Genomic DNA, 23,459 nt, shown 5'->3' with positions numbered 1-23,459 from the left:
CAGCGCTGTACACCCAGTACCGGGCACATGAGACGAGCAGCGCTGTACACCCAGTACCGGGCACATGAGACGAGCAGCACTGTACACCCAGTGCCAGGCACATGAGACGAGCAGCACTGTACACCCAGTGCCGGGCACATGAGACGAGCAGCACTGTACACCCAGTACCGGGCACATGAGACGAGCAGCACTGTACACCCAGTGCCGGGCACATGAAACGAGCAACACTGTACACCCAGTGCCGGGCACATGAAACGAGCAACACTGTACACCCAGTGCCGGGCACATGAGACGAGCAGCACTGTACACCCAGTACCGGGCACATGAGACGAGCAACACTGTACACCCAGTACCGGGCAGGAGACGAGCAGCGCTGTACACCCAGTGCCGGGCACATGAGACGAGCAGCACTGTACACCCAGTGCCGGGCACATGAGACGAGCAGCACTGTACACCCAGTGCCGGGCACATGAGACGAGCAGCACTGTACACCCAGTACCGGGCACATGAGACGAGCAGCACTGTACACCCAGTGCCGGGCACATGAAACGAGCAGCACTGTACACCCAGTGCCGGGCACATGAGACGAGCAACACTGTACACCCAGTGCCGGGCACATGAGACGAGCAGCACTGTACACCCAGTACCGGGCACATGAGACGAGCAGCACTGTACACCCAGTGCCGGGCACATGAAACGAGCAGCACTGTACACCCAGTACCGGGCACATGAGACGAGCAGCACTGTACATCCAGTACCGGGCACATGAGACGAGCAGCACTGTACACCCAGTACCGGGCACATGAGACGAGCAGCGCTGTACACCCAGTACCGGGCACATGAGACGAGCAGCGCTGTACACCCAGTGCCGAGCACATGAGACGAGCAGCGCTGTACACCCAGTACCGGGCACATGAGACGAGCAGCACTGTACACCCAGTACCGGGCACATGAGACGAGCAGCGCTGTACACCCAGTACCGGGCACATGAGACGAGCAGCGCTGTACACCCAGTACCGGGCACATGAGACGAGCAGCGCTGTACACCCAGTACCGGGCACATGAGACGAGCAGCGCTGTACACCCAGTACCGGGCACATGAGACGAGCAGCGCTGTACACCCAGTACCGGGCACATGAGACGAGCAGCGCTGTACACCCAGTACCGGGCACATGAGACGAGCAGCGCTGTACACCCAGTACCGGGCACATGAGACGAGCAGCGCTGTACACCCAGTACCGGGCACATGAGACGAGCAGCGCTGTACACCCAGTACCGGGCACATGAGACGAGCAGCGCTGTACACCCAGTACCGGGCACATGAGACGAGCAGCGCTGTACACCCAGTACCGGGCACATGAGACGAGCAGCGCTGTACACCCAGTACCGGGCACATGAGACGAGCAGCGCTGTACACCCAGTACCGGGCACATGAGACGAGCAGCGCTGTACACCCAGTACCGGGCACATGAGACGAGCAGCGCTGTACACCCAGTACCGGGCACATGAGACGAGCAGCGCTGTACACCCAGTACCGGGCACATGAGACGAGCAGCGCTGTACACCCAGTACCGGGCACATGAGACGAGCAGCGCTGTACACCCAGTACCGGGCACATGAGACGAGCAGCGCTGTACACCCAGTACCGGGCACATGAGACGAGCAGCGCTGTACACCCAGTACCGGGCACATGAGACGAGCAGCGCTGTACACCCAGTACCGGGCACATGAGACGAGCAGCGCTGTACACCCAGTACCGGGCACATGAGACGAGCAGCGCTGTACACCCAGTACCGGGCACATGAGACGAGCAGCGCTGTACACCCAGTACCGGGCACATGAGACGAGCAGCGCTGTACACCCAGTGCCGGGCACATGAGACGAGCAGCGCTGTACACCCAGTGCCGGGCACATGAGACGAGCAGCGCTGTACACCCAGTGCCGGGCACATGAGACGAGCAGCGCTGTACACCCAGTGCCGGGCACATGAGACGAGCAGCGCTGTACACCCAGTGCCGGGCACATGAGACGAGCAGCGCTGTACACCCAGTGCCGGGCACATGAGACGAGCAGCGCTGTACACCCAGTGCCGGGCACATGAGACGAGCAGCGCTGTACACCCAGTGCCGGGCACATGAGACGAGCAGCGCTGTACACCCAGTGCCGGGCACATGAGACGAGCAGCGCTGTACACCCAGTGCCGGGCACATGAGACGAGCAGCGCTGTACACCCAGTGCCGGGCACATGAGACGAGCAGCGCTGTACACCCAGTGCCGGGCACGAGACGAGCAGCAGTGTACACCCAGTACCGGGCACAGGAGACGAGCAGCGCTGTACACCCAGTACCGGGCACATGAGACGAGCAGCACTGTACACCCAGTACCGGGCACATGAGACGAGCAGCACTGTACACCCAGTGCCGGGCACGAGACGAGCAGCAGTGTACACCCAGTACCGGGCACATGAGACGAGCAGCGCTGTACACCCAGTACCGGGCACATGAGACGAGCAGCAGTGTACACCCAGTACCGGGCACATGAAACGAGCAGCAGTGTACACCCAGTGCCAGGCACATGAGACGAGCAGCGCTGTACACCCAGTGCCGGGCACATGAAACGAGCAGCACTGTACACCCAGTGCCGGGCACATGAGACGAGCAGCGCTGTACACCCAGCGCCGGGCACAAGACGAGCAGCGCTGTACACCCAGTGCCGGGCACATGAGACGAGCAGCGCTGTACACCCAGTGCCGGGCATGAGACGAGCAGCGCTGTACACCCAGTGCCGGGCACATGAGACGAGCAGCACTGTACACCCAGTGCCGGGCACATGAGACGAGCAGCACTGTACACCCAGTGCCGGGCACATGAGACGAGCAGCACTGTACACCCAGTACCGGGCACATGAGACGAGCAGCACTGTACACCCAGTGCCGGGCACGAGACGAGCAGCACTGTACACCCAGTGCCGGGCACATGAGACGAGCAACACTGTACACCCAGTGCCGGGCACATGAGACGAGCAGCACTGTACACCCAGTACCGGGCACATGAGACGAGCAACACTGTACACCCAGTACCGGGCAGGAGACGAGCAGCGCTGTACACCCAGTACCGGGCACATGAGACGAGCAGCACTGTACACCCAGTGCCGGGCACATGAAACGAGCAGCACTGTACACCCAGTACCGGGCACATGAGACGAGCAACACTGTACACCCAGTACCGGGCAGGAGACGAGCAGCACTGTACACCCAGTGCCGGGCACATGAGACGAGCAGCACTGTACACCCAGTGCCGGGCACATGAGACGAGCAGCACTGTACACCCAGTGCCGGGCACGAGACGAGCAGCACTGTACACCCAGTGCCGGGCACATGAGACGAGCAACACTGTACACCCAGTGCCGGGCACATGAGACGAGCAGCACTGTACACCCAGTACCGGGCACATGAGACGAGCAACACTGTACACCCAGTACCGGGCAGGAGACGAGCAGCGCTGTACACCCAGTACCGGGCACATGAGACGAGCAGCGCTGTACACCCAGTACCGGGCACATGAGACGAGCAGCGCTGTACACCCAGTACCGGGCACATGAGACGAGCAGCGCTGTACACCCAGTGCCGAGCACATGAGACGAGCAGCGCTGTACACCCAGTACCGGGCACATGAGACGAGCAGCACTGTACATCCAGTACCGGGCACATGAGACGAGCAGCACTGTACACCCAGTACCGGGCACATGAGACGAGCAGCGCTGTACACCCAGTACCGGGCACATGAGACGAGCAGCGCTGTACACCCAGTACCGGGCACATGAGACGAGCAGCGCTGTACACCCAGTACCGGGCACATGAGACGAGCAGCACTGTACACCCAGTACCGGGCACATGAGACGAGCAGCGCTGTACACCCAGTACCGGGCACATGAGACGAGCAGCGCTGTACACCCAGTACCGGGCACATGAGACGAGCAGCGCTGTACACCCAGTACCGGGCACATGAGACGAGCAGCGCTGTACACCCAGTACCGGGCACATGAGACGAGCAGCGCTGTACACCCAGTACCGGGCACATGAGACGAGCAGCGCTGTACACCCAGTACCGGGCACATGAGACGAGCAGCGCTGTACACCCAGTGCCGGGCACATGAGACGAGCAGCGCTGTACACCCAGTGCCGGGCACATGAGACGAGCAGCGCTGTACACCCAGTGCCGGGCACATGAGACGAGCAGCGCTGTACACCCAGTGCCGGGCACATGAGACGAGCAGCGCTGTACACCCAGTGCCGGGCACATGAGACGAGCAGCGCTGTACACCCAGTGCCGGGCACATGAGACGAGCAGCGCTGTACACCCAGTGCCGGGCACATGAGACGAGCAGCGCTGTACACCCAGTGCCGGGCACATGAGACGAGCAGCGCTGTACACCCAGTGCCGGGCACATGAGACGAGCAGCGCTGTACACCCAGTGCCGGGCACATGAGACGAGCAGCGCTGTACACCCAGTGCCGGGCACATGAGACGAGCAGCGCTGTACACCCAGTGCCGGGCACATGAGACGAGCAGCGCTGTACACCCAGTGCCGGGCACATGAGACGAGCAGCGCTGTACACCCAGTGCCGGGCACATGAGACGAGCAGCGCTGTACACCCAGCGCCGGGCACATGAGACGAGCAGCGCTGTACACCCAGCGCCGGGCACATGAGACGAGCAGCGCTGTACACCCAGCGCCGGGCACATGAGACGAGCAGCGCTGTACACCCAGTGCCGGGCACATGAGACGAGCAGCGCTGTACACCCAGTGCCGGGCACATGAGACGAGCAGCGCTGTACACCCAGTGCCGGGCACATGAGACGAGCAGCGCTGTACACCCAGTGCCGGGCACATGAGACGAGCAGCGCTGTACACCCAGTGCCGGGCACATGAGACGAGCAGCGCTGTACACCCAGTACCGGGCACATGAGACGAGCAGCGCTGTACACCCAGTACCGGGCACATGAGACGAGCAGCGCTGTACACCCAGTACCGGGCACATGAGACGAGCAGCGCTGTACACCCAGTACCGGGCACATGAGACGAGCAGCGCTGTACACCCAGTACCGGGCACATGAGACGAGCAGCGCTGTACACCCAGTACCGGGCACATGAGACGAGCAGCGCTGTACACCCAGTACCGGGCACATGAGACGAGCAGCGCTGTACACCCAGTACCGGGCACATGAGACGAGCAGCGCTGTACACCCAGTACCGGGCACATGAGACGAGCAGCGCTGTACACCCAGTACCGGGCACATGAGACGAGCAGCGCTGTACACCCAGTACCGGGCACATGAGACGAGCAGCGCTGTACACCCAGTACCGGGCACATGAGACGAGCAGCGCTGTACACCCAGTACCGGGCACATGAGACGAGCAGCGCTGTACACCCAGTGCCGGGCACATGAGACGAGCAGCGCTGTACACCCAGTGCCGGGCACATGAGACGAGCAGCGCTGTACACCCAGTGCCGGGCACATGAGACGAGCAGCGCTGTACACCCAGTGCCGGGCACATGAGACGAGCAGCGCTGTACACCCAGTGCCGGGCACATGAGACGAGCAGCGCTGTACACCCAGTGCCGGGCACATGAGACGAGCAGCGCTGTACACCCAGTGCCGGGCACATGAGACGAGCAGCGCTGTACACCCAGTGCCGGGCACATGAGACGAGCAGCGCTGTACACCCAGTGCCGGGCACATGAGACGAGCAGCGCTGTACACCCAGTGCCGGGCACATGAGACGAGCAGCGCTGTACACCCAGTGCCGGGCACATGAGACGAGCAGCGCTGTACACCCAGTGCCGGGCACGAGACGAGCAGCAGTGTACACCCAGTACCGGGCACAGGAGACGAGCAGCGCTGTACACCCAGTACCGGGCACATGAGACGAGCAGCACTGTACACCCAGTACCGGGCACATGAGACGAGCAGCACTGTACACCCAGTGCCGGGCACGAGACGAGCAGCAGTGTACACCCAGTACCGGGCACATGAGACGAGCAGCGCTGTACACCCAGTACCGGGCACATGAGACGAGCAGCAGTGTACACCCAGTACCGGGCACATGAAACGAGCAGCAGTGTACACCCAGTGCCAGGCACATGAGACGAGCAGCGCTGTACACCCAGTGCCGGGCACATGAAACGAGCAGCACTGTACACCCAGTGCCGGGCACATGAGACGAGCAGCGCTGTACACCCAGCGCCGGGCACAAGACGAGCAGCGCTGTACACCCAGTGCCGGGCACATGAGACGAGCAGCGCTGTACACCCAGTGCCGGGCATGAGACGAGCAGCGCTGTACACCCAGTGCCGGGCACATGAGACGAGCAGCACTGTACACCCAGTGCCGGGCACATGAGACGAGCAGCACTGTACACCCAGTGCCGGGCACATGAGACGAGCAGCACTGTACACCCAGTACCGGGCACATGAGACGAGCAGCACTGTACACCCAGTGCCGGGCACGAGACGAGCAGCACTGTACACCCAGTGCCGGGCACATGAGACGAGCAACACTGTACACCCAGTGCCGGGCACATGAGACGAGCAGCACTGTACACCCAGTACCGGGCACATGAGACGAGCAACACTGTACACCCAGTACCGGGCAGGAGACGAGCAGCGCTGTACACCCAGTACCGGGCACATGAGACGAGCAGCACTGTACACCCAGTGCCGGGCACATGAAACGAGCAGCACTGTACACCCAGTACCGGGCACATGAGACGAGCAACACTGTACACCCAGTACCGGGCAGGAGACGAGCAGCACTGTACACCCAGTGCCGGGCACATGAGACGAGCAGCACTGTACACCCAGTGCCGGGCACATGAGACGAGCAGCACTGTACACCCAGTGCCGGGCACGAGACGAGCAGCACTGTACACCCAGTGCCGGGCACATGAGACGAGCAACACTGTACACCCAGTGCCGGGCACATGAGACGAGCAGCACTGTACACCCAGTACCGGGCACATGAGACGAGCAACACTGTACACCCAGTACCGGGCAGGAGACGAGCAGCGCTGTACACCCAGTACCGGGCACATGAGACGAGCAGCGCTGTACACCCAGTACCGGGCACATGAGACGAGCAGCGCTGTACACCCAGTACCGGGCACATGAGACGAGCAGCGCTGTACACCCAGTGCCGAGCACATGAGACGAGCAGCGCTGTACACCCAGTACCGGGCACATGAGACGAGCAGCACTGTACATCCAGTACCGGGCACATGAGACGAGCAGCACTGTACACCCAGTACCGGGCACATGAGACGAGCAGCGCTGTACACCCAGTACCGGGCACATGAGACGAGCAGCGCTGTACACCCAGTACCGGGCACATGAGACGAGCAGCGCTGTACACCCAGTACCGGGCACATGAGACGAGCAGCACTGTACACCCAGTACCGGGCACATGAGACGAGCAGCGCTGTACACCCAGTACCGGGCACATGAGACGAGCAGCGCTGTACACCCAGTACCGGGCACATGAGACGAGCAGCGCTGTACACCCAGTACCGGGCACATGAGACGAGCAGCGCTGTACACCCAGTACCGGGCACATGAGACGAGCAGCGCTGTACACCCAGTACCGGGCACATGAGACGAGCAGCGCTGTACACCCAGTACCGGGCACATGAGACGAGCAGCGCTGTACACCCAGTGCCGGGCACATGAGACGAGCAGCGCTGTACACCCAGTGCCGGGCACATGAGACGAGCAGCGCTGTACACCCAGTGCCGGGCACATGAGACGAGCAGCGCTGTACACCCAGTGCCGGGCACATGAGACGAGCAGCGCTGTACACCCAGTGCCGGGCACATGAGACGAGCAGCGCTGTACACCCAGTGCCGGGCACATGAGACGAGCAGCGCTGTACACCCAGTGCCGGGCACATGAGACGAGCAGCGCTGTACACCCAGTGCCGGGCACATGAGACGAGCAGCGCTGTACACCCAGTGCCGGGCACATGAGACGAGCAGCGCTGTACACCCAGTGCCGGGCACATGAGACGAGCAGCGCTGTACACCCAGTGCCGGGCACATGAGACGAGCAGCGCTGTACACCCAGTGCCGGGCACATGAGACGAGCAGCGCTGTACACCCAGTGCCGGGCACATGAGACGAGCAGCGCTGTACACCCAGTGCCGGGCACATGAGACGAGCAGCGCTGTACACCCAGCGCCGGGCACATGAGACGAGCAGCGCTGTACACCCAGCGCCGGGCACATGAGACGAGCAGCGCTGTACACCCAGCGCCGGGCACATGAGACGAGCAGCGCTGTACACCCAGTGCCGGGCACATGAGACGAGCAGCGCTGTACACCCAGTGCCGGGCACATGAGACGAGCAGCGCTGTACACCCAGTGCCGGGCACATGAGACGAGCAGCGCTGTACACCCAGTGCCGGGCACATGAGACGAGCAGCGCTGTACACCCAGTGCCGGGCACATGAGACGAGCAGCGCTGTACACCCAGTGCCGGGCACATGAGACGAGCAGCACTGTACATCCAGTGCCGGGCACATGAGACGAGCAGCACTGTACACCCAGTGCCGGGCACATGAGACGAGCAGCACTGTACACCCAGTGCCGGGCACATGAGACGAGCAGCACTGTACACCCAGTACCGGGCACATGAGACGAGCAGCACTGTACACCCAGTACCGGGCACGAGACGAGCAGCACTGTACACCCAGTACCGGGCACATGAGACGAGCAGCACTGTACACCCAGTACCGGGCACATGAGACGAGCAGCACTGTACACCCAGTGCCGGGCACATGAGACGAGCAGCACTGTACACCCAGTGCCGGGCACATTAGACGAGCAGCGCTATACACCCAGTGCCGGGCACATGAGACGAGCAGCACTGTACATCCAGTGCCGGGCACGAGACGAGCAGCGTTTTCCTGACTGTTGGGGTCGCTCACACTTTAAGTATTAAACGACAAGTGCTGCTGTTATAAAGCAGAATCTGTGTTGAAGTGTTTATAGTGCGTATTCCTCCTCTGTGTGCACATTAGTGAAAGCTCATCAGTAAATTATCCCATTGCTTTCATTTTATTTCACCGTATAATTCTTCTCTCCCAAGTGCTGCTGGCTAAGAGGCCCTGGAAATACCATTGAATTAAGATCTTTCCATTTGTTTACTATTTATTGCTTTTTTTATGTTTACAAAAGAAAAATGTCCAATCTTTGAGAGATCTCATTGTGCCAGAGACCTGCATCTGACGGGTGTCTGTGTCTCATACTTGCGGTTGTGCTGGATAGGGGGGTATCCGACTTTTGGGGTGTTTTTATGGTAAGGAGGGTATCAGATTTTTGGGATATTGTGCTAGTAAGAAGGGTAACACACTTTTGGTATGTTGTGCCGATTAGGAGCGTATCAGATGAACCAAGTCAATATACATAATAAAATGAAAATCTCAATATCTGTGTTTTATTTGTAATGAGTACAGCTGTAAGAGAATAAAGTTTTAAGTTCTATAAAACTCTGAATTAAAACTTCCGAGTGAGCCTGTACCTGATGAGTACAGACCCATCACTGAGGGTCCTCGCTGCAGGCCAGGAACAGATTAGACACGGAAGGGGGTGCTTTGGATTTGGGAGTTTGGATCAGGAACCCCAGTGTAGAAACATTGTTCACTTAATATGAGGACGGTGTAGTTGGTAGAAGTTGGAAAGAAATGCGTTCGATTTCTGAGAGTAAATAAATAGAATCTGAAGATAGAGCCGACTAGTTCAAAGGACAAAGCAGCAGAAGATTGAAGAGGTGGATTCTTCTCTAGGCTCATTGTCTCTTGCAGGCTGCCTCAGGCGGGCTCTGTGTCTCCCAGAGAATGACAGCAGTGTGACACCGCGAAAATAATTACTAACAAATCCTACTGACTGCAAACAGTTCTGTCTTCAGAAGCGTGTCATGCTGCATTAGAGGGAGGGTCTGGCTGAGGTGTATTCCTTACTGTGAGACTTCTAAACAAGACCAAGGATACTGATGGCACTTCCTAGCGAGAGGCGGGTGACCTCTCTACGGGAATCTGTGTCCTGTACAACAAGCAGCTCTGTCTCCTGTCCTGAGGCCTCTCTGAACTCACCCATGCCCTGCAGTAACTGGATGCCTGCTTTGCCAACGTCATTCATATCTGTATATATCCACAACGTATATGGCACTTTGTTGTTTTACAGACCACTGAATCGGTTACTTTTCAATAATAATTCACCCTAAATCCAAATTACATAATAAAATTCATAATTATTTTCACTCTTAACAAAGGAGAATTGGCCACACTTTAATTCAGGGCACCTATAGAGCCTAAATGTTGTATATTTGGCAGTGAATCATATTATGTTTATGTTAATCAGAAACTGTCCCCCACCCAGACTTTGTCTTCTCCGTTTGTTTTGTTCCATTTTTTACATCACTCAGATTTCCTTACGTTCCGGCCCCTTTCGATCTCTATTGACCCGTTGGCGCTCGCTGTTGTGTTGTATGTTAGTAAACATGGCAGCGCTGGGCGAGGGACACGCAGCGACTACACGCTTGTCAGGCAGGCATGTACTGAGGCATCTACTGGGTAATACTATGCTGTAATATATTGTATGATTATTACCCTTTTATATAAAAATGACAGCCAGCGTTGTCCTGTCTCAGGAGTCGCTCTCCTGTCTGTTTCACGCTGCCTTTTCCACACACAATATGTTGTTTCGGGATTCTGACTCCTATCGTGAATGTCAGGACAAATTTATGTGTCTCAATAATTTGGTCATATAGAGAAGGGGATCCATTAGTGAAACATCGGCATTGAGCTGCAGACTGTCCAGTTTGCCACACAATTATAATATCACCCATCTATTTATCCATAAAGGGTATAAAATATCATTAGAGGCTCTTTAACAGTTTATGTTACTTAGTGATTACACAGCCCGTATTGCTGGTCAGCACAGCGAGACTGATGAAGAGGAAGACGTCGCTTCGTAATGTAGAAATGATGTAAATAGACGTGAACAGCAGGCCCCAAAAACAGAACAATAATACTACAGTGTGAATAAGACGACCTGTGTTACAGCGCAGTGATGGGACACAAGTCATATATAAAGTTGTATCCCTATTTTTGAGTTATCACTGTGCATAGTTTGCTTCTGTTCTACTCATTTCATCAGGCAGGAAAGTTACTTTGTCAGCTTAGCAGGAGTTAAGGATTAGTCTCCCTGTATAGTATTGTATTATTTACAGTATTGTAGAATATTTTCACAATAGAGGATACACAGCTGTTACCATTTCAGCTTTCCCTTTAACAAATTTACCATTGTTCTCCTGGTAAGGACAGAGAAGGATATTTAAAATCATGGAGATCGCCTATCACTAAAACCCAAGGAATGAAGTAAATAAATAAAAGGAATTCAGCGAGATTCTCAGAGCCCAAATATTGATGCTTGAATTCATTAGTGGTAGCTGACAGCAGATTGAGCCCCGTGTATCTCCCATGTCATGTTTCCACTTCACGCGCAGTGATATTTAGAGCGGAGACGCTGCTTATAGACTTGTTGTACCTGTCACACAGCCAGTAATAAGCTGCATCTCTTTATGCATGTGTTGTGGTAATTATTTATTTGATACAAGGCTGTCACAGCAGATACTAAACACATGTATGGTGTGTATGGAGCCGGGCAGGATAAAACAAACGGCGTATTGGGGATAGAAATAGGGAAGAAAAAAAAATTTGAATACAAATGTACGAGGTGTTTGACAGCTACACCGAACAATTGTCCCAGCTAGTCTGTCACGTCCTGCAATTTGATCAATAACTGTGTTTTTTCTAATAATACAAATGGTTGCTTGAGTTTTGCTGCAATAAAGTACCTTCTGGCTGCTCAGAAACACCCAGTAAAGGAAATTGTGTACTAATCCAAGGGCTAACCCTATATTTGTTTTTATTTTTCCTTTGCATTTGTCTAATGCAAATATTAAGGGATGGATGTATGCATGCAAATATTCTTTAGGAGTATAACTATTACCTAGTACAGTTCAATTATTTGCTTTCTCTTCCCCAGGACCCCAGTGCTCTGCTGTTTGTCCTATCGAGCAGTCATAATTCTCTCACAATATAATACCTTGGGGGCGTGGCTTTAGAAAAAGGAATATTAAAGATATTGGGGGTGTGACCAGATCTGGAAAGGTCCAAAAATATGACTAAGACCAGGTGAAAAGGGGACGTGCAAACTATATTTGCACATTGTCTGCACCAAGGATTAATGTAAACTTTTTTAAGGGTAATTTCTACAATAAGAAAGTGTCTTTATGTGCATCGGTCCGCCAATCGCGCTGCATGCCTACTTCCCAGATTTTGGAAACATCCACCCAAAAATCAGGTTGGTGGACGATCCGGACGATGCACAAAGTCCAATCTACTGTTCCTAGTATCACCACCTTCATTAATTTAGACTTTTTTATATAGTGCTCCAAAAAAACTAGGCCTAATCCAGATCTGTCAAACTACTGCCATCGGCTGGGGCAAACGTTTGTATCCTGACAGATGCCCTTCTGTGGGCACAGCTGCACCAGAGTACATGCTGCAGTTCTCCATTAGTATATCAGCCTTTTTGTCTAACGACCCTTTAGCCATTGTACTCCTACTAAAACTGCTCCTAAAATGTAAGTTATAAAATATAACTATATGAAAGCAAAAAAATGTAAAAGTTTCAAAAATATGTCCATGACTAATGAAATACTTCACTAGTGACATCGCTTGGATAACTTCAAGGACACAAATATGGAGGAATAGAAAATAATTCATTATAATATATATGTACTCTGTTATCTCAGTGGGGGAAAGGGATACTATTAGTCTTCTTACAGGGTTGTGTGAGTCCTACTCTTGTGGGCCCAGAGCTCAAAACAAAATGAATCATTATAATGTTAAATGTAATAATTTATGAGGTTAACAAGTATATTTGTTATGTACATTGAGCTTTATGACCGGGGTAAAGTGTATATGTACAAATATAGGTAATAAAAAGTAAAAGCAGGAAAAGAGAATAGTACAATTCGAGTGCAGGACAAACGTTATAATTCTTTAATAATAATACATCCTTTTTACTGATATTTATACATATATGATGGGAATGATTAAACATTCTCTGTAAAGCGCTGAGTAATATGTTTGTGCTATACAAATAATGGTTAATAAATAAACATTAGTGGCACTTATTATATCGTCCTCACACCTCTCGTGTGTTATAAAACAGATCGGCAATAATCTGGGTCCTGTCCAGGGATTGGGGTCTTCTATTTTTTTTCCTTCATGTTTCTTTCAGGGCTCGTTCGCACCTATCCGCTATTAATGCGTTTTTCACCTGCTAGCTAATGTCTGACGTTAGGAGGCGTGATGTATGGTCTTGTTTCCTCCATTGCGTTCCTAAATTGTAAGGAACCCTTTTGTAATTTTAGAGTGTAATTTATAGATGTTTTATGAGCGTTAACATATATTGAAAATAAAATATGCATTGATAACGCATCCATCAAATCAGACTAAACATTCAGTAAAACAAATTAGTAATTGTATAGAAAAGCATTTCTCGTGTATTCACATTTATTAACCTGAGAACGAGCAGCAATATTTTGTCTCCATTTAGGATCTATAGATAAACCCTGTTAAAAAAATAATTCTGAACAATCCGTATTATGTGCGCGGTGTAAATAACGTTTGAATCTCATTATGAGATTTACATTGTGTATTTTATGGGCTCACTATATGGTATTTAACCGACACTCCTGCTCTCAGCTGGGAACGTCTACTCTCATTCTGTGTCTTTGCTGCTCAGTGTTAGTAATTACTGGGACCGTGCACGGGGTGTGCGCTATGTATCGTTAGCCTCTTGTGAACGAGCAGATTTGTGCCGTTCGGCCCATAGTGTACGGTCTCCTGTTATATACAAATGTCGGAGCTTCTGGGGTCTGTATCAACCCAGGGTCATTTATATTTGCCTGCAGCCAGGAATTGTTAAATGCGCTGCTGTCTTTGTTTGCTGAGAGTATTTACCTGGGGATAAGTGGCGCTGCAGTTGGGGTGAGGCAGTAATACAGGGAGTGTACTGTATTATGAATAAACCGCGCTGCTGGCTCCTAGAACTAACACAGTGTCTAATACCTTTCCCTGGGGTGGTGAAATGTATCCTCTAAATATCTGCTCCCCATCGCTAGCAGTATCCCGGCAGCAGATGGACATTAACCCGCTTTGATTAGTTGGGAGACGGCAACATTAATTTTTGATACGCTGGGACCACCTGAGAAGCAGAATTCAATTACTGCTGCTGCTCCCACCTCCCACCTCCCTCTCACCCCCTCTCGCATCTTAGTGCAGCAGACACCGGCAGAACCTGTTGAAATTCAAAGCCCTTATTTCCCATGCTGACCCCCAAGATAATTAGGGTTAAATTGATAAGCTATCACCTCGGTGACACGTTTTATCATCCGCTGTTTGTCTGAGAGGATGGAATACAAAGGGGAGCCCAGGATTTATGCTGCACTGTCACTCTCCGGCCTAGATAAAGGTGTTACAATTTAGATAACACGCTCAGTGTTCTCCCTGCTATTGTTGTTCAATTAGTGTTCCTGCTCTGCCTCCCTCCCTCGCTCATTCTCCTGGTACCCGCCGCCGTTTGTCACCTCATGCCATCTCGTGATAATGCTGCCCTGCTAAGTGTGGGGAGAGATAGTGTGACTGCTCCTTGCACAATGCGTTGTATCCAGCCGTGCATCATCCCTGTGCTCACTTACAGAGAGTGATAAGGAGACGTGTGCATTTATCCACCGGCTCGCCTGCCTGTCCCTTCTCAGTGACAGCCCTGAGCCAGTACAGACAAAGTATAGATATAAGAACGGTGTAAACTCTGCTAAGTACCTGGACTGTAGGCGCATTTCATTATGCATTAAGTTATCACTGGGTGCTGCCTATTTCAAGTGAGTGTTCTGTGGGTCACATACATTAACCACAGGCAAAGTTTGCAGCATATGGAGAGAGCGTAACATGTTTAAATACTTGTTTATGCTGCTTTCGTCTTTTTTAAATATGCTTCAACAGAGCTTCTGTTTGTGATATGGTGAGGTCGGCCTAGAGGAGCCAAATCAGAAGGTGTTCACAGTCTTGCTCTATATACCAGAGAGCCCCACCGGTATATAGAGGCCCCTCCGGTATATGGAGCCCCTGCAATATGACCCAGGCAGATGCTGCAAAGCACTTTGTCCTGTTAGATTGGACTCAATAAGTTAATTAGAATTGTCTTTTTAAGCATTAATTCCGCCCAGGAACTTGTTATCGAAAATGGAAAGTTAATTTTGTGCTGGGTGAAATGGGTTGTGTTTGCGACCAATGAATCTGTGCTCACCTGCATGTGCTTGCCAGAGGAACCATTTTAGCAGTTTAGATCTTGTCAGAGACACAGAGCGAATGTACTGGAGATAAAACTGAGGTTGAGTGTAAATGAGAACCTCGGATACGGTGTATAAACAGTGAGCTATCCATGTTAGAAACTGACCTGTCTCAGAAAACTAACAGCCACCATGTGGACCTGTTCTGCTGTTTGCCACACATTGAGGGCTATCTTGGATCAGATTCAGCTGATTGCATCACGTCCGATGTTCCTGGGATCTGTTAGTTTTGTAGGAAGGTGCACACAGCAGCCAGTAGATCTGCCACCATCCTCTCAGATTACTTACTATCACAGTGATCTGAGAAGTGTTCAGTGATGTGAGTAGATCACCAGTAGACGGTGGTGGCGCTGTGCTCGGTGATATGAGTAGATCACCGGTAGACGGTGGTGGCGCTGTGCTCGGTGATGTGAGTAGATCACCAGTAGACGGTGGTGGCGCTGTGCTCGGTGATGTGAGTAGATCACCAGTAGATGGTAAAAGCAGCCGTGCTCGGTGATGTGAGTAGATCACCAGTAGACGGTGGTGGCGCTGTGCTCGGTGATGTGAGTAGATCACCAGTAGATGGTAAAAGCAGCCGTGCTCGGTGATGTGAGTAGATCACCAGTAGACGGTGGTGGCGCTGTGCTCGGTGATGTGAGTAGATCACCAGTAGACGGTGGTGGCGCTGTGCTCGGTGATGTGAGTAGATCACCAGTAGACGGTGGTGGCGCTGTGCTCGGTGATGTGAGTAGATCACCAGTAGACGGTGGTGGCGCTGTGCTCGGTGATATGAGTAGATCACCAGTAGACGGTGGTGGCGCTGTGCTCGGTGATGTGAGTAGATCACCAGTAGACGGTGGTGGCGCTGTGCTCGGTGATGTGAGTAGATCACCAGTAGACGGTGGTGGCGCTGTGCTCGGTGATGTGAGTAGATCACCAGTAGACGGTGGTGGCGCTGTGCTCGGTGATGTGAGTAGATCACCAGTAGACGGTGGTGGCGCTGTGCTTGGTGATGTGAGTAGATCACCAGTAGACGGTGGTGGCGCTGTGCTCGGTGATGTGAGTAGATCACCAGTAGACGCTGGTGGCGCTGTGCTCGGTGATGTGAGTAGATCACCAGTAGACGGTGGTGGCGCTGTGCTCGGTGATGTGAGTAGATCACCAATATACGTGGTGGCGCTGTGCTCGGTGATGTGAGTAGATCACCAGTAGACGGTGGTGGCGCTGTGCTCGGTGATGTGAGTAGATCACCAGTAGACGGTGGTGGCGCTGTGCTCGGTGATGTGAGTAGACCACCAGTAGACGGTGGTGGCGCTGTGCTCGGTGATGTGAGTAGATCACCAGTAGACGTGGTGGCGCTGTGCTCGGTGATGTGAGTAGATCACCAGTAGACGGTGGTGGCGCTGTGCTCGGTGATGTGAGTAGATCACCAGTAGACGGTGGTGGCGCTGTGCTCGGTGATGTGAGTAGATCACCAGTAGACGGTGGTGGCGCTGTGCTCGGTGATGTGAGTAGATCACCAGTAGACGGTGGTGGCGCTGTGCTCGGTGATGTGAGTAGATCACCAGTAGACGGTGGTGGCGCTGTGCTCGGTGATGTGAGTAGATCACCAGTAGACGGTGGTGGCGCTGTGCTCGGTGATGTGAGTAGATCACCAGTAGACGGTGGTGGCGCTGTGCTCGGTGATGTGAGTAGATCACCAGTAGACGGTGGTGGCGCTGTGCTCGGTGATGTGAGTAGATCACCAGTAGACGGTGGTGGCGCTGTGCTCGGTGATGTGAGTAGATCACCAGTAGACGGTGGTGGCGCTGTGCTCGGTGATGTGAGTAGATCACCAGTAGACGGTGGTGGCGCTGTGCTCGGTGATGTGAGTAGATCACCAGTAGACGGTGGTGGCGCTGTGCTCGGTGATGTGAGTAGATCACCAGTAGACGGTGGTGGCGCTGTGCTCGGTGATGTGAGTAGATCACCAGTAGACGGTGGTGGCGCTGTGCTCGGTGATGTGAGTAGATCACCAGTAGACGGTGGTGGCGCTGTGCTCGGTGATGTGAGTAGATCACCAGTAGACGGTGGTGGCGCTGTGCTCGGTGATGTGAGTAGATCACCAGTAGACGGTGGTGGCGCTGTGCTCGGTGATGTGAGTAGATCACCAGTAGACGGTGGTGGCGCTGTGCTCGGTGATGTGAGTAGATCACCAGTAGACGGTGGTGGCGCTGTGCTCGGTGATGTGAGTAGATCACCAGTAGACGGTGGTGGCGCTGTGCTCGGTGATGTGAGTAGATCACCAGTAGACGGTGGTGGCGCTGTGCTCGGTGATGTGAGTAGATCACCAGTAGACGGTGGTGGCGCTGTGCTCGGTGATGTGAGTAGATCACCGGTAGACGGTGGTGGCGCTGTGCTCGGTGATGTGAGTAGATCACCAGTAGACGGTGGTGGCGCTGTGCTCGGTGATGTGAGTAGATCACCAGTAGACGGTGGTGGCGCTGTGCTCGGTGATGTGAGTAGATCACCAGTAGACGGTGGTGGCGCTGTGCTCGGTGATGTGAATGTACAGGTGGAATTCTTATGGTTATTACTTCAGAAAGCAGAGAGCTTCATCCGATGTGTGAGAACGAGTACACGATAATGCTGACATTGATACATGCACAACTGAGCCCTCTAAACCTAAAAAGAAAAGTGTAACATAATTACTTCCAGGGGCTGTGGGGTTAATGGAATGGTGACCGGCTAATCCTGATGAGACTAAATGTGTCTTTCTCTGCTTTATACCCAACAGGCTGCCAGGACAGTGTGAATATTTAGGTCTACAGGTTGCAGATTACTTCAAGCAGTGGATTAATCTGAAAAAGGTACTTTCTTTACCAAATCCCCTTTTCTTTTAAATGTATTTGTCCTCGGGGAGGTGTCTCAGTCCGTGTCATTTGCATGGAAATGAAGTGTGATTTTTTTTTTTCCTGCTTCTCTTCTGGGACCCTCCAGGTTATATTATCACTGATAATGGGAGTCTGACGCCGCTCACTGCAGTGTGCCCGCTGCTCCCACACGTTATTATATATGTTATTATATATGTGCTCACACCGTGCATCTTACTGCACTTATTACCATAGATCTCATCAGACTCTATATACAGCAGGGCTCCAGGAACATTGTACAATCTAGCAGCCAGACTAAAATGTACATTTTCAAATATCTTTGCCTGGTATCCACCATAAGTAGTGGACCATAAACACCCCTTGTACACCCAGCTCACCCCTCTTACAGACTTTACACCCCCCTTCCATCTACATAATATCCCTCCTCTATCTCCACCTCCGTGACCCCCCCACATCCATTCTCTATGCTGTAACATTCTAGATGAATGATAGCTACAATCTGATTGGTTGCTATGGGCAACACCTTCACTTTTCCTTTGTGGAATCTTTAATAAATCTACCCCAAAATATACTGGAACCTGTAGATGTGAGCCGTGTACTGCTGGCTGGTTACAGCACATCTCTGTACCAGTGATCAGTTGGGGCTTGTTCAGATGAATGAACGAGAGACCACTATCCACATGTAACCGCTCGGAATATACTGCGGGATTGTTGTGTGGCCACATTCAGCATTGATCGCTAATGCACCAGCCCTGCCCAGTCACATTGGAATACACTGTAAATGCCTAGCTGCTGCCATCTGAGGAAAAGGTGCCTTAGAGATCACTAATGGCTCCTGAAATTTGATGGCGATTTGGGCCCAGCCGTCGCTCACATGTAGATGAGCTCTCAGATTACTCCAACATTGCTCTGTCACTCTCGTACAACTACGTACCAATACACCACAACGCAGTAATGTCCTTTGTGTGGCAAGAAAATTAAACTAATTTGTTTGTTTTTAATCTTTGCGCCTCGTAGCCCAAAACAGACAACTAGGAGAAAATCATGAGTCCGACACATGAACCTCCACATCACATATAATGATTGCTCTCAACATTGCAAATCCGGTCATAGGTTAAAGACTGGAAGTTATAATAATATGATCAATATATGCTGGTCTTTTGTCTCTCAAATGCTGTTTCTTTTTATTCATGTTTTTTCTGTCATTTAGCTTAACTGAGCTAAACATTAAAATAGAACTTGGATCCTTGTATTAGTGTATTTGTATAAAGCTTTCACATGGTCACCAATCAGCTGCCGTCTGTCTGGGAGACGTGATTGTCATGTGCTGTCAGAGCAGATCTGCTGGCTGATTGCAGGCCCTCTGTAAATGCAATGTGAAGGCACGCTGAGGCATTGTGCAGTTCACTGCCCATTACACATCGCCATTTGAAGTTCAGTAAACTTTTGCTGAGCGTATAGTAGCTTGTAGCTGGCGAAGCAAGTAACCTGGGCTGTGACTTGTGTAATCAGGAGCTGGGCGCCAAGCCTCCACCCACCTTCCTCGCCCTGGAGGGAAGAATCCATGCCCATTCCCCGTCTGGCACAATCACCAGCGTCCTGCAGTTATTCTGATGTGGCATGACAAGCGGTGACTGACAGGGCTGGGTGCAGGGGAGACCACAGATTACACAATTCATCAATGCAATTCTCCGATAAACAATGTGGGGAAGTTCTGGTAACAATGTGACAGCGAGACTTTCCATGTTCGTGCTAGACCTGATGACACACCGCGGTATTTACGTGATGTCGTTTGGAGCTTAGCTATTGGATGTGACAGTGCCACTTTTATGTGTAAAAGGAAGAGTGATCAGGTGAAGAGTAATTAGCAAATATGCAGTTAAAAAAATGATAAAACAAATCTATTGATTCACTAAAATATAAAGAGTGCACTTTTATTGTCTTTATCATAGCGGTGGAAAAGGGGGAAACGCTGTGTTTTTGGGACAAGTAGGATTTTGTTCTCTTATGTAATAATACTTTTCACTGGCAGCGGTGATTATAAACGTACACGCAAGTGTCGCAGTAACTTTTGGACAATCCTGAGTGCAGAGTATTCTTTGTTTTACCCGATTAGATGGTGTTGCTGTAGCCATTCAGCAGAATATCTTGTTTATACAGAATAGTTTACAGTGCTTTATAGAGACAGATACAGATATCCATTACATGACATTCGTCAATCGTTCATAAACACTATTAGAGATTGATGACTTTATTTGGGCTTTTACTACATCTAAGCGATGGGTACAAAATCAAATAATCAATTTTTTTTCTTATTGCATATTATGGCTATATGCAATACGTGAAAGAATCATTTAATAGTGTATATGTGTATTTGCATACATATCATTGTATAACTTTTTTTTTACAGTGGAAAGGTGACTTTCTACTTTGTTCAGCTTAAGTAGAAGCTGGTTTACGGAGTCCTTGGAGTGAATAGAGGAGAGTGGGTGGGGCCTCAGTTACAATAGGCCGGTTCTAGTTTTCTGGCCTCCACCAGATGACTGCTCTACTCTGGGGGGGGGGGGGGGGGTGATTATCTACCTCTGGTGTCTCATATACTGCCTGGGGGATATAAAACACACTCTCGTAGACAGTTGTGTCTGGGAGAGCTGCTGCCTTGTGAGTGTGACTAACTTAGTAGCTCTTAGATTTGTGGTGGCTGGGCCAATACCCTCCCCACAGTAGAGTGGGAACAGCTTTAGTTATTGTATAGAACATGACAGACATAGGATTCTATTTGATATTATTTTATTTTGCAAGTTGAAACCTAAAAAATAAAACTTGCTGCGGTCTAGTTGATCCCCATTTGCTGAACTGTGACTTTGTCATTGCTTGTCTATGGCCCACCGTCTACCGCTGCTACTACACGTACCGATACAGCTACAATACAGTATATGGTTGAACATAAGTTTATTTGTTTTTGGTTTTTTTAATACGTGCTTGTGAATTTGCTAAAAATGAAATAGAATAAAGTGGGTTTATTTAGCATGGTAAACGTCAATAGAAAACCATAACTGGAGAGTGAAATATAATGGCAATCTGCAGAGGAAAGTCACCTGAACAGAAGTAGCCGGTTATACGCTGTATGCGGAGTAACTGCACTGAGCGTTGCAGTAATCCAATAGCAATGTGACATCACAAGACACTGTATCTCTGTACTTTATGTGGTGGGAAGCGCGGCAGCTGAAATGTATTAGGGAATAAGGAGACCGGGAAATAAGTAATGATTCCAAGAAAGTATAAAATGGGGATTTGTAATTAATACCAATCCTAATTTATTTTTTAAAAAAATTATGAATTTCCCCTACTGCCACTAATTTTTTTTTCCAATATTTATTCTTAAATTAGTCATATATCCAGTAGAGGCTGGTTGGGAATTCTGGGTCTTGTAGTTCCACAACAGCTAGAGCCACAGGCTGCCTAACCCCACGATTGAGTTTGCATAATTGTTTTGTCTGCAGAAATTGCAGTTTTGGGAGTATACAATAAAATATACAAAACAATATGTATATAATGAAATAAAATTCAGCACATAATATGAAATACATATTATATTGTGTGATTCAGGAAAATAAAATCCAAAATATAAACTTACTCAATATCTAGTAGCAGAAGCCCTGTCTGTCTGTCCAGTGGATTAAAATGATAACTGTATAACGGGTCCGTGTCTTACTAATAAATGGCAGAAAGCGATTTCTATCTGTAAAGTGTCCTGAGGTCTGAAGTGACCACAACTGCAGCGTCGCCGGCGGATGGTGCCAGCGCGGGAGCAGCCGCTCTTAATAAGACAATTTTATTAGCTGTTGTGTGCGCCTCCGACACTCTAATAAGACAATGTGAAATAACACCTCCAGTAAACATAATCACATGAAATTAATACACAATTACAAGGGTCAGTGTACTTTGGATAATATTATGTAAGAGAGCAAATGATTTAATTAATGTTTAATTGCAGAGTAAACATAATTACAGGTAATGAGTGTGTAAGTATACACTCTGTAGCTACAATGTAATTAGCAGCCAAAGCAGCGGAAATCTGTCGCTGTCTTTTCTGGCGGGGGAGATTTGTTAGGAATCCGGCTAATTTTCAATTAGACATAAAACCTTCACCCTAATATAAGTGAGGCCGAACAATACAGAGGAAAAGCTGGTGAAATAAATCAGACCGTACTTCTACCTCCTGTTGCAAAAAAAAAAAAAAAAGAGAGAAAGAAATTAGATCTTGGCTCTTTTCTCCTTTAAATACGCCTCAGAGAAAAACTGAACTCTAAAATTTCTTTTCATTCCCTCCTTTCGTCTTGTTAACATGTGCTGCCTTTGGGGTAATCAGGGAAAAAATATTATGTCCTTTTACAATTACCGGGTTTTGGAATATTAAAATGTCTCACTGCATCGCCAGTGTTAGTTTGATTGGTATTCTAACCTTTGACTAGACCATAAAGTGAGCCGCTCTTAGAGCCAATATTGCTGGCCTGAAATTTAATTCCGAAATCATTCCACATAATAGGCAGGCAGATAATATATGCATGAAGGATATTATGTTTGGGATAGATGCAGCAGGCTGGGGCTCAGGAGTTGAATAATAGCCCAGTGTGAGTTATAAGCTGAGGGGTAGGAATACCTAACTGTCAGCACTGGAATAGGAACCATTAAATCAAAAGCCGAGTTGGGGGGGCAGTGGGTAGAAGTGTGACGTCTACTTACCGGCCTGTCTTTCTCTAACTTACTCTCCAGCATTGGAATCTAAACACAGCCGCCGACTGTATATCCTGAGCATCGTGTGAGACACGGTGACAAGGTGAAATATTTACCCAGTCGCCTCCGTTATTTTCACCCGCTAGAGGCTATTGTCGACCTAACTCAATATTGGTTTGGGAACTGAAGCCAGCTCTCCCCGTCTAGTGCAGACTTTATGTATTACTGTTGTGTGCCACTTTCTGATTCTTGTGGTGCGATTTGACGATGAGAGAAGACCATTCAGCCTTACAAGGTATCGCAGACTTCTGGGCGATCGTTTGTAGTTATACACACTCATCGTTATCTTTTATACGTTTATTCTTTGATCGTTTCTCTTTAGTTTACACA

The 23,459-nt window shown here is 50.8% G+C and overlaps 1 protein-coding gene across 2 annotated transcripts in view; it reads left to right on the top strand.

Annotated features, from left to right (window-relative positions):
* ERI3 (ERI1 exoribonuclease family member 3) overlaps window positions 1–23,459 on the top strand; it is a 182,076-nt gene that overhangs the window by 45,809 nt on the left and 112,808 nt on the right. For both annotated transcript variants that reach the window (XM_075181604.1, XM_075181603.1), the window contains exon 6: window positions 18,236–18,308. In XM_075181604.1, coding sequence (XP_075037705.1) covers window positions 18,236–18,308 — 73 coding nt within the window. The remainder of the gene's footprint in view (window positions 1–18,235; window positions 18,309–23,459) is intronic.

This window comes from Mixophyes fleayi, chromosome 8 (assembly GCF_038048845.1).
Source record: "Mixophyes fleayi isolate aMixFle1 chromosome 8, aMixFle1.hap1, whole genome shotgun sequence".
NCBI classification, from domain to species: Eukaryota; Metazoa; Chordata; class Amphibia; order Anura; family Limnodynastidae; genus Mixophyes; species Mixophyes fleayi.
The sequence above is the reverse complement of the archived record's forward strand: the minus strand, read 5'-3'. Positions and strand labels throughout refer to the sequence as shown.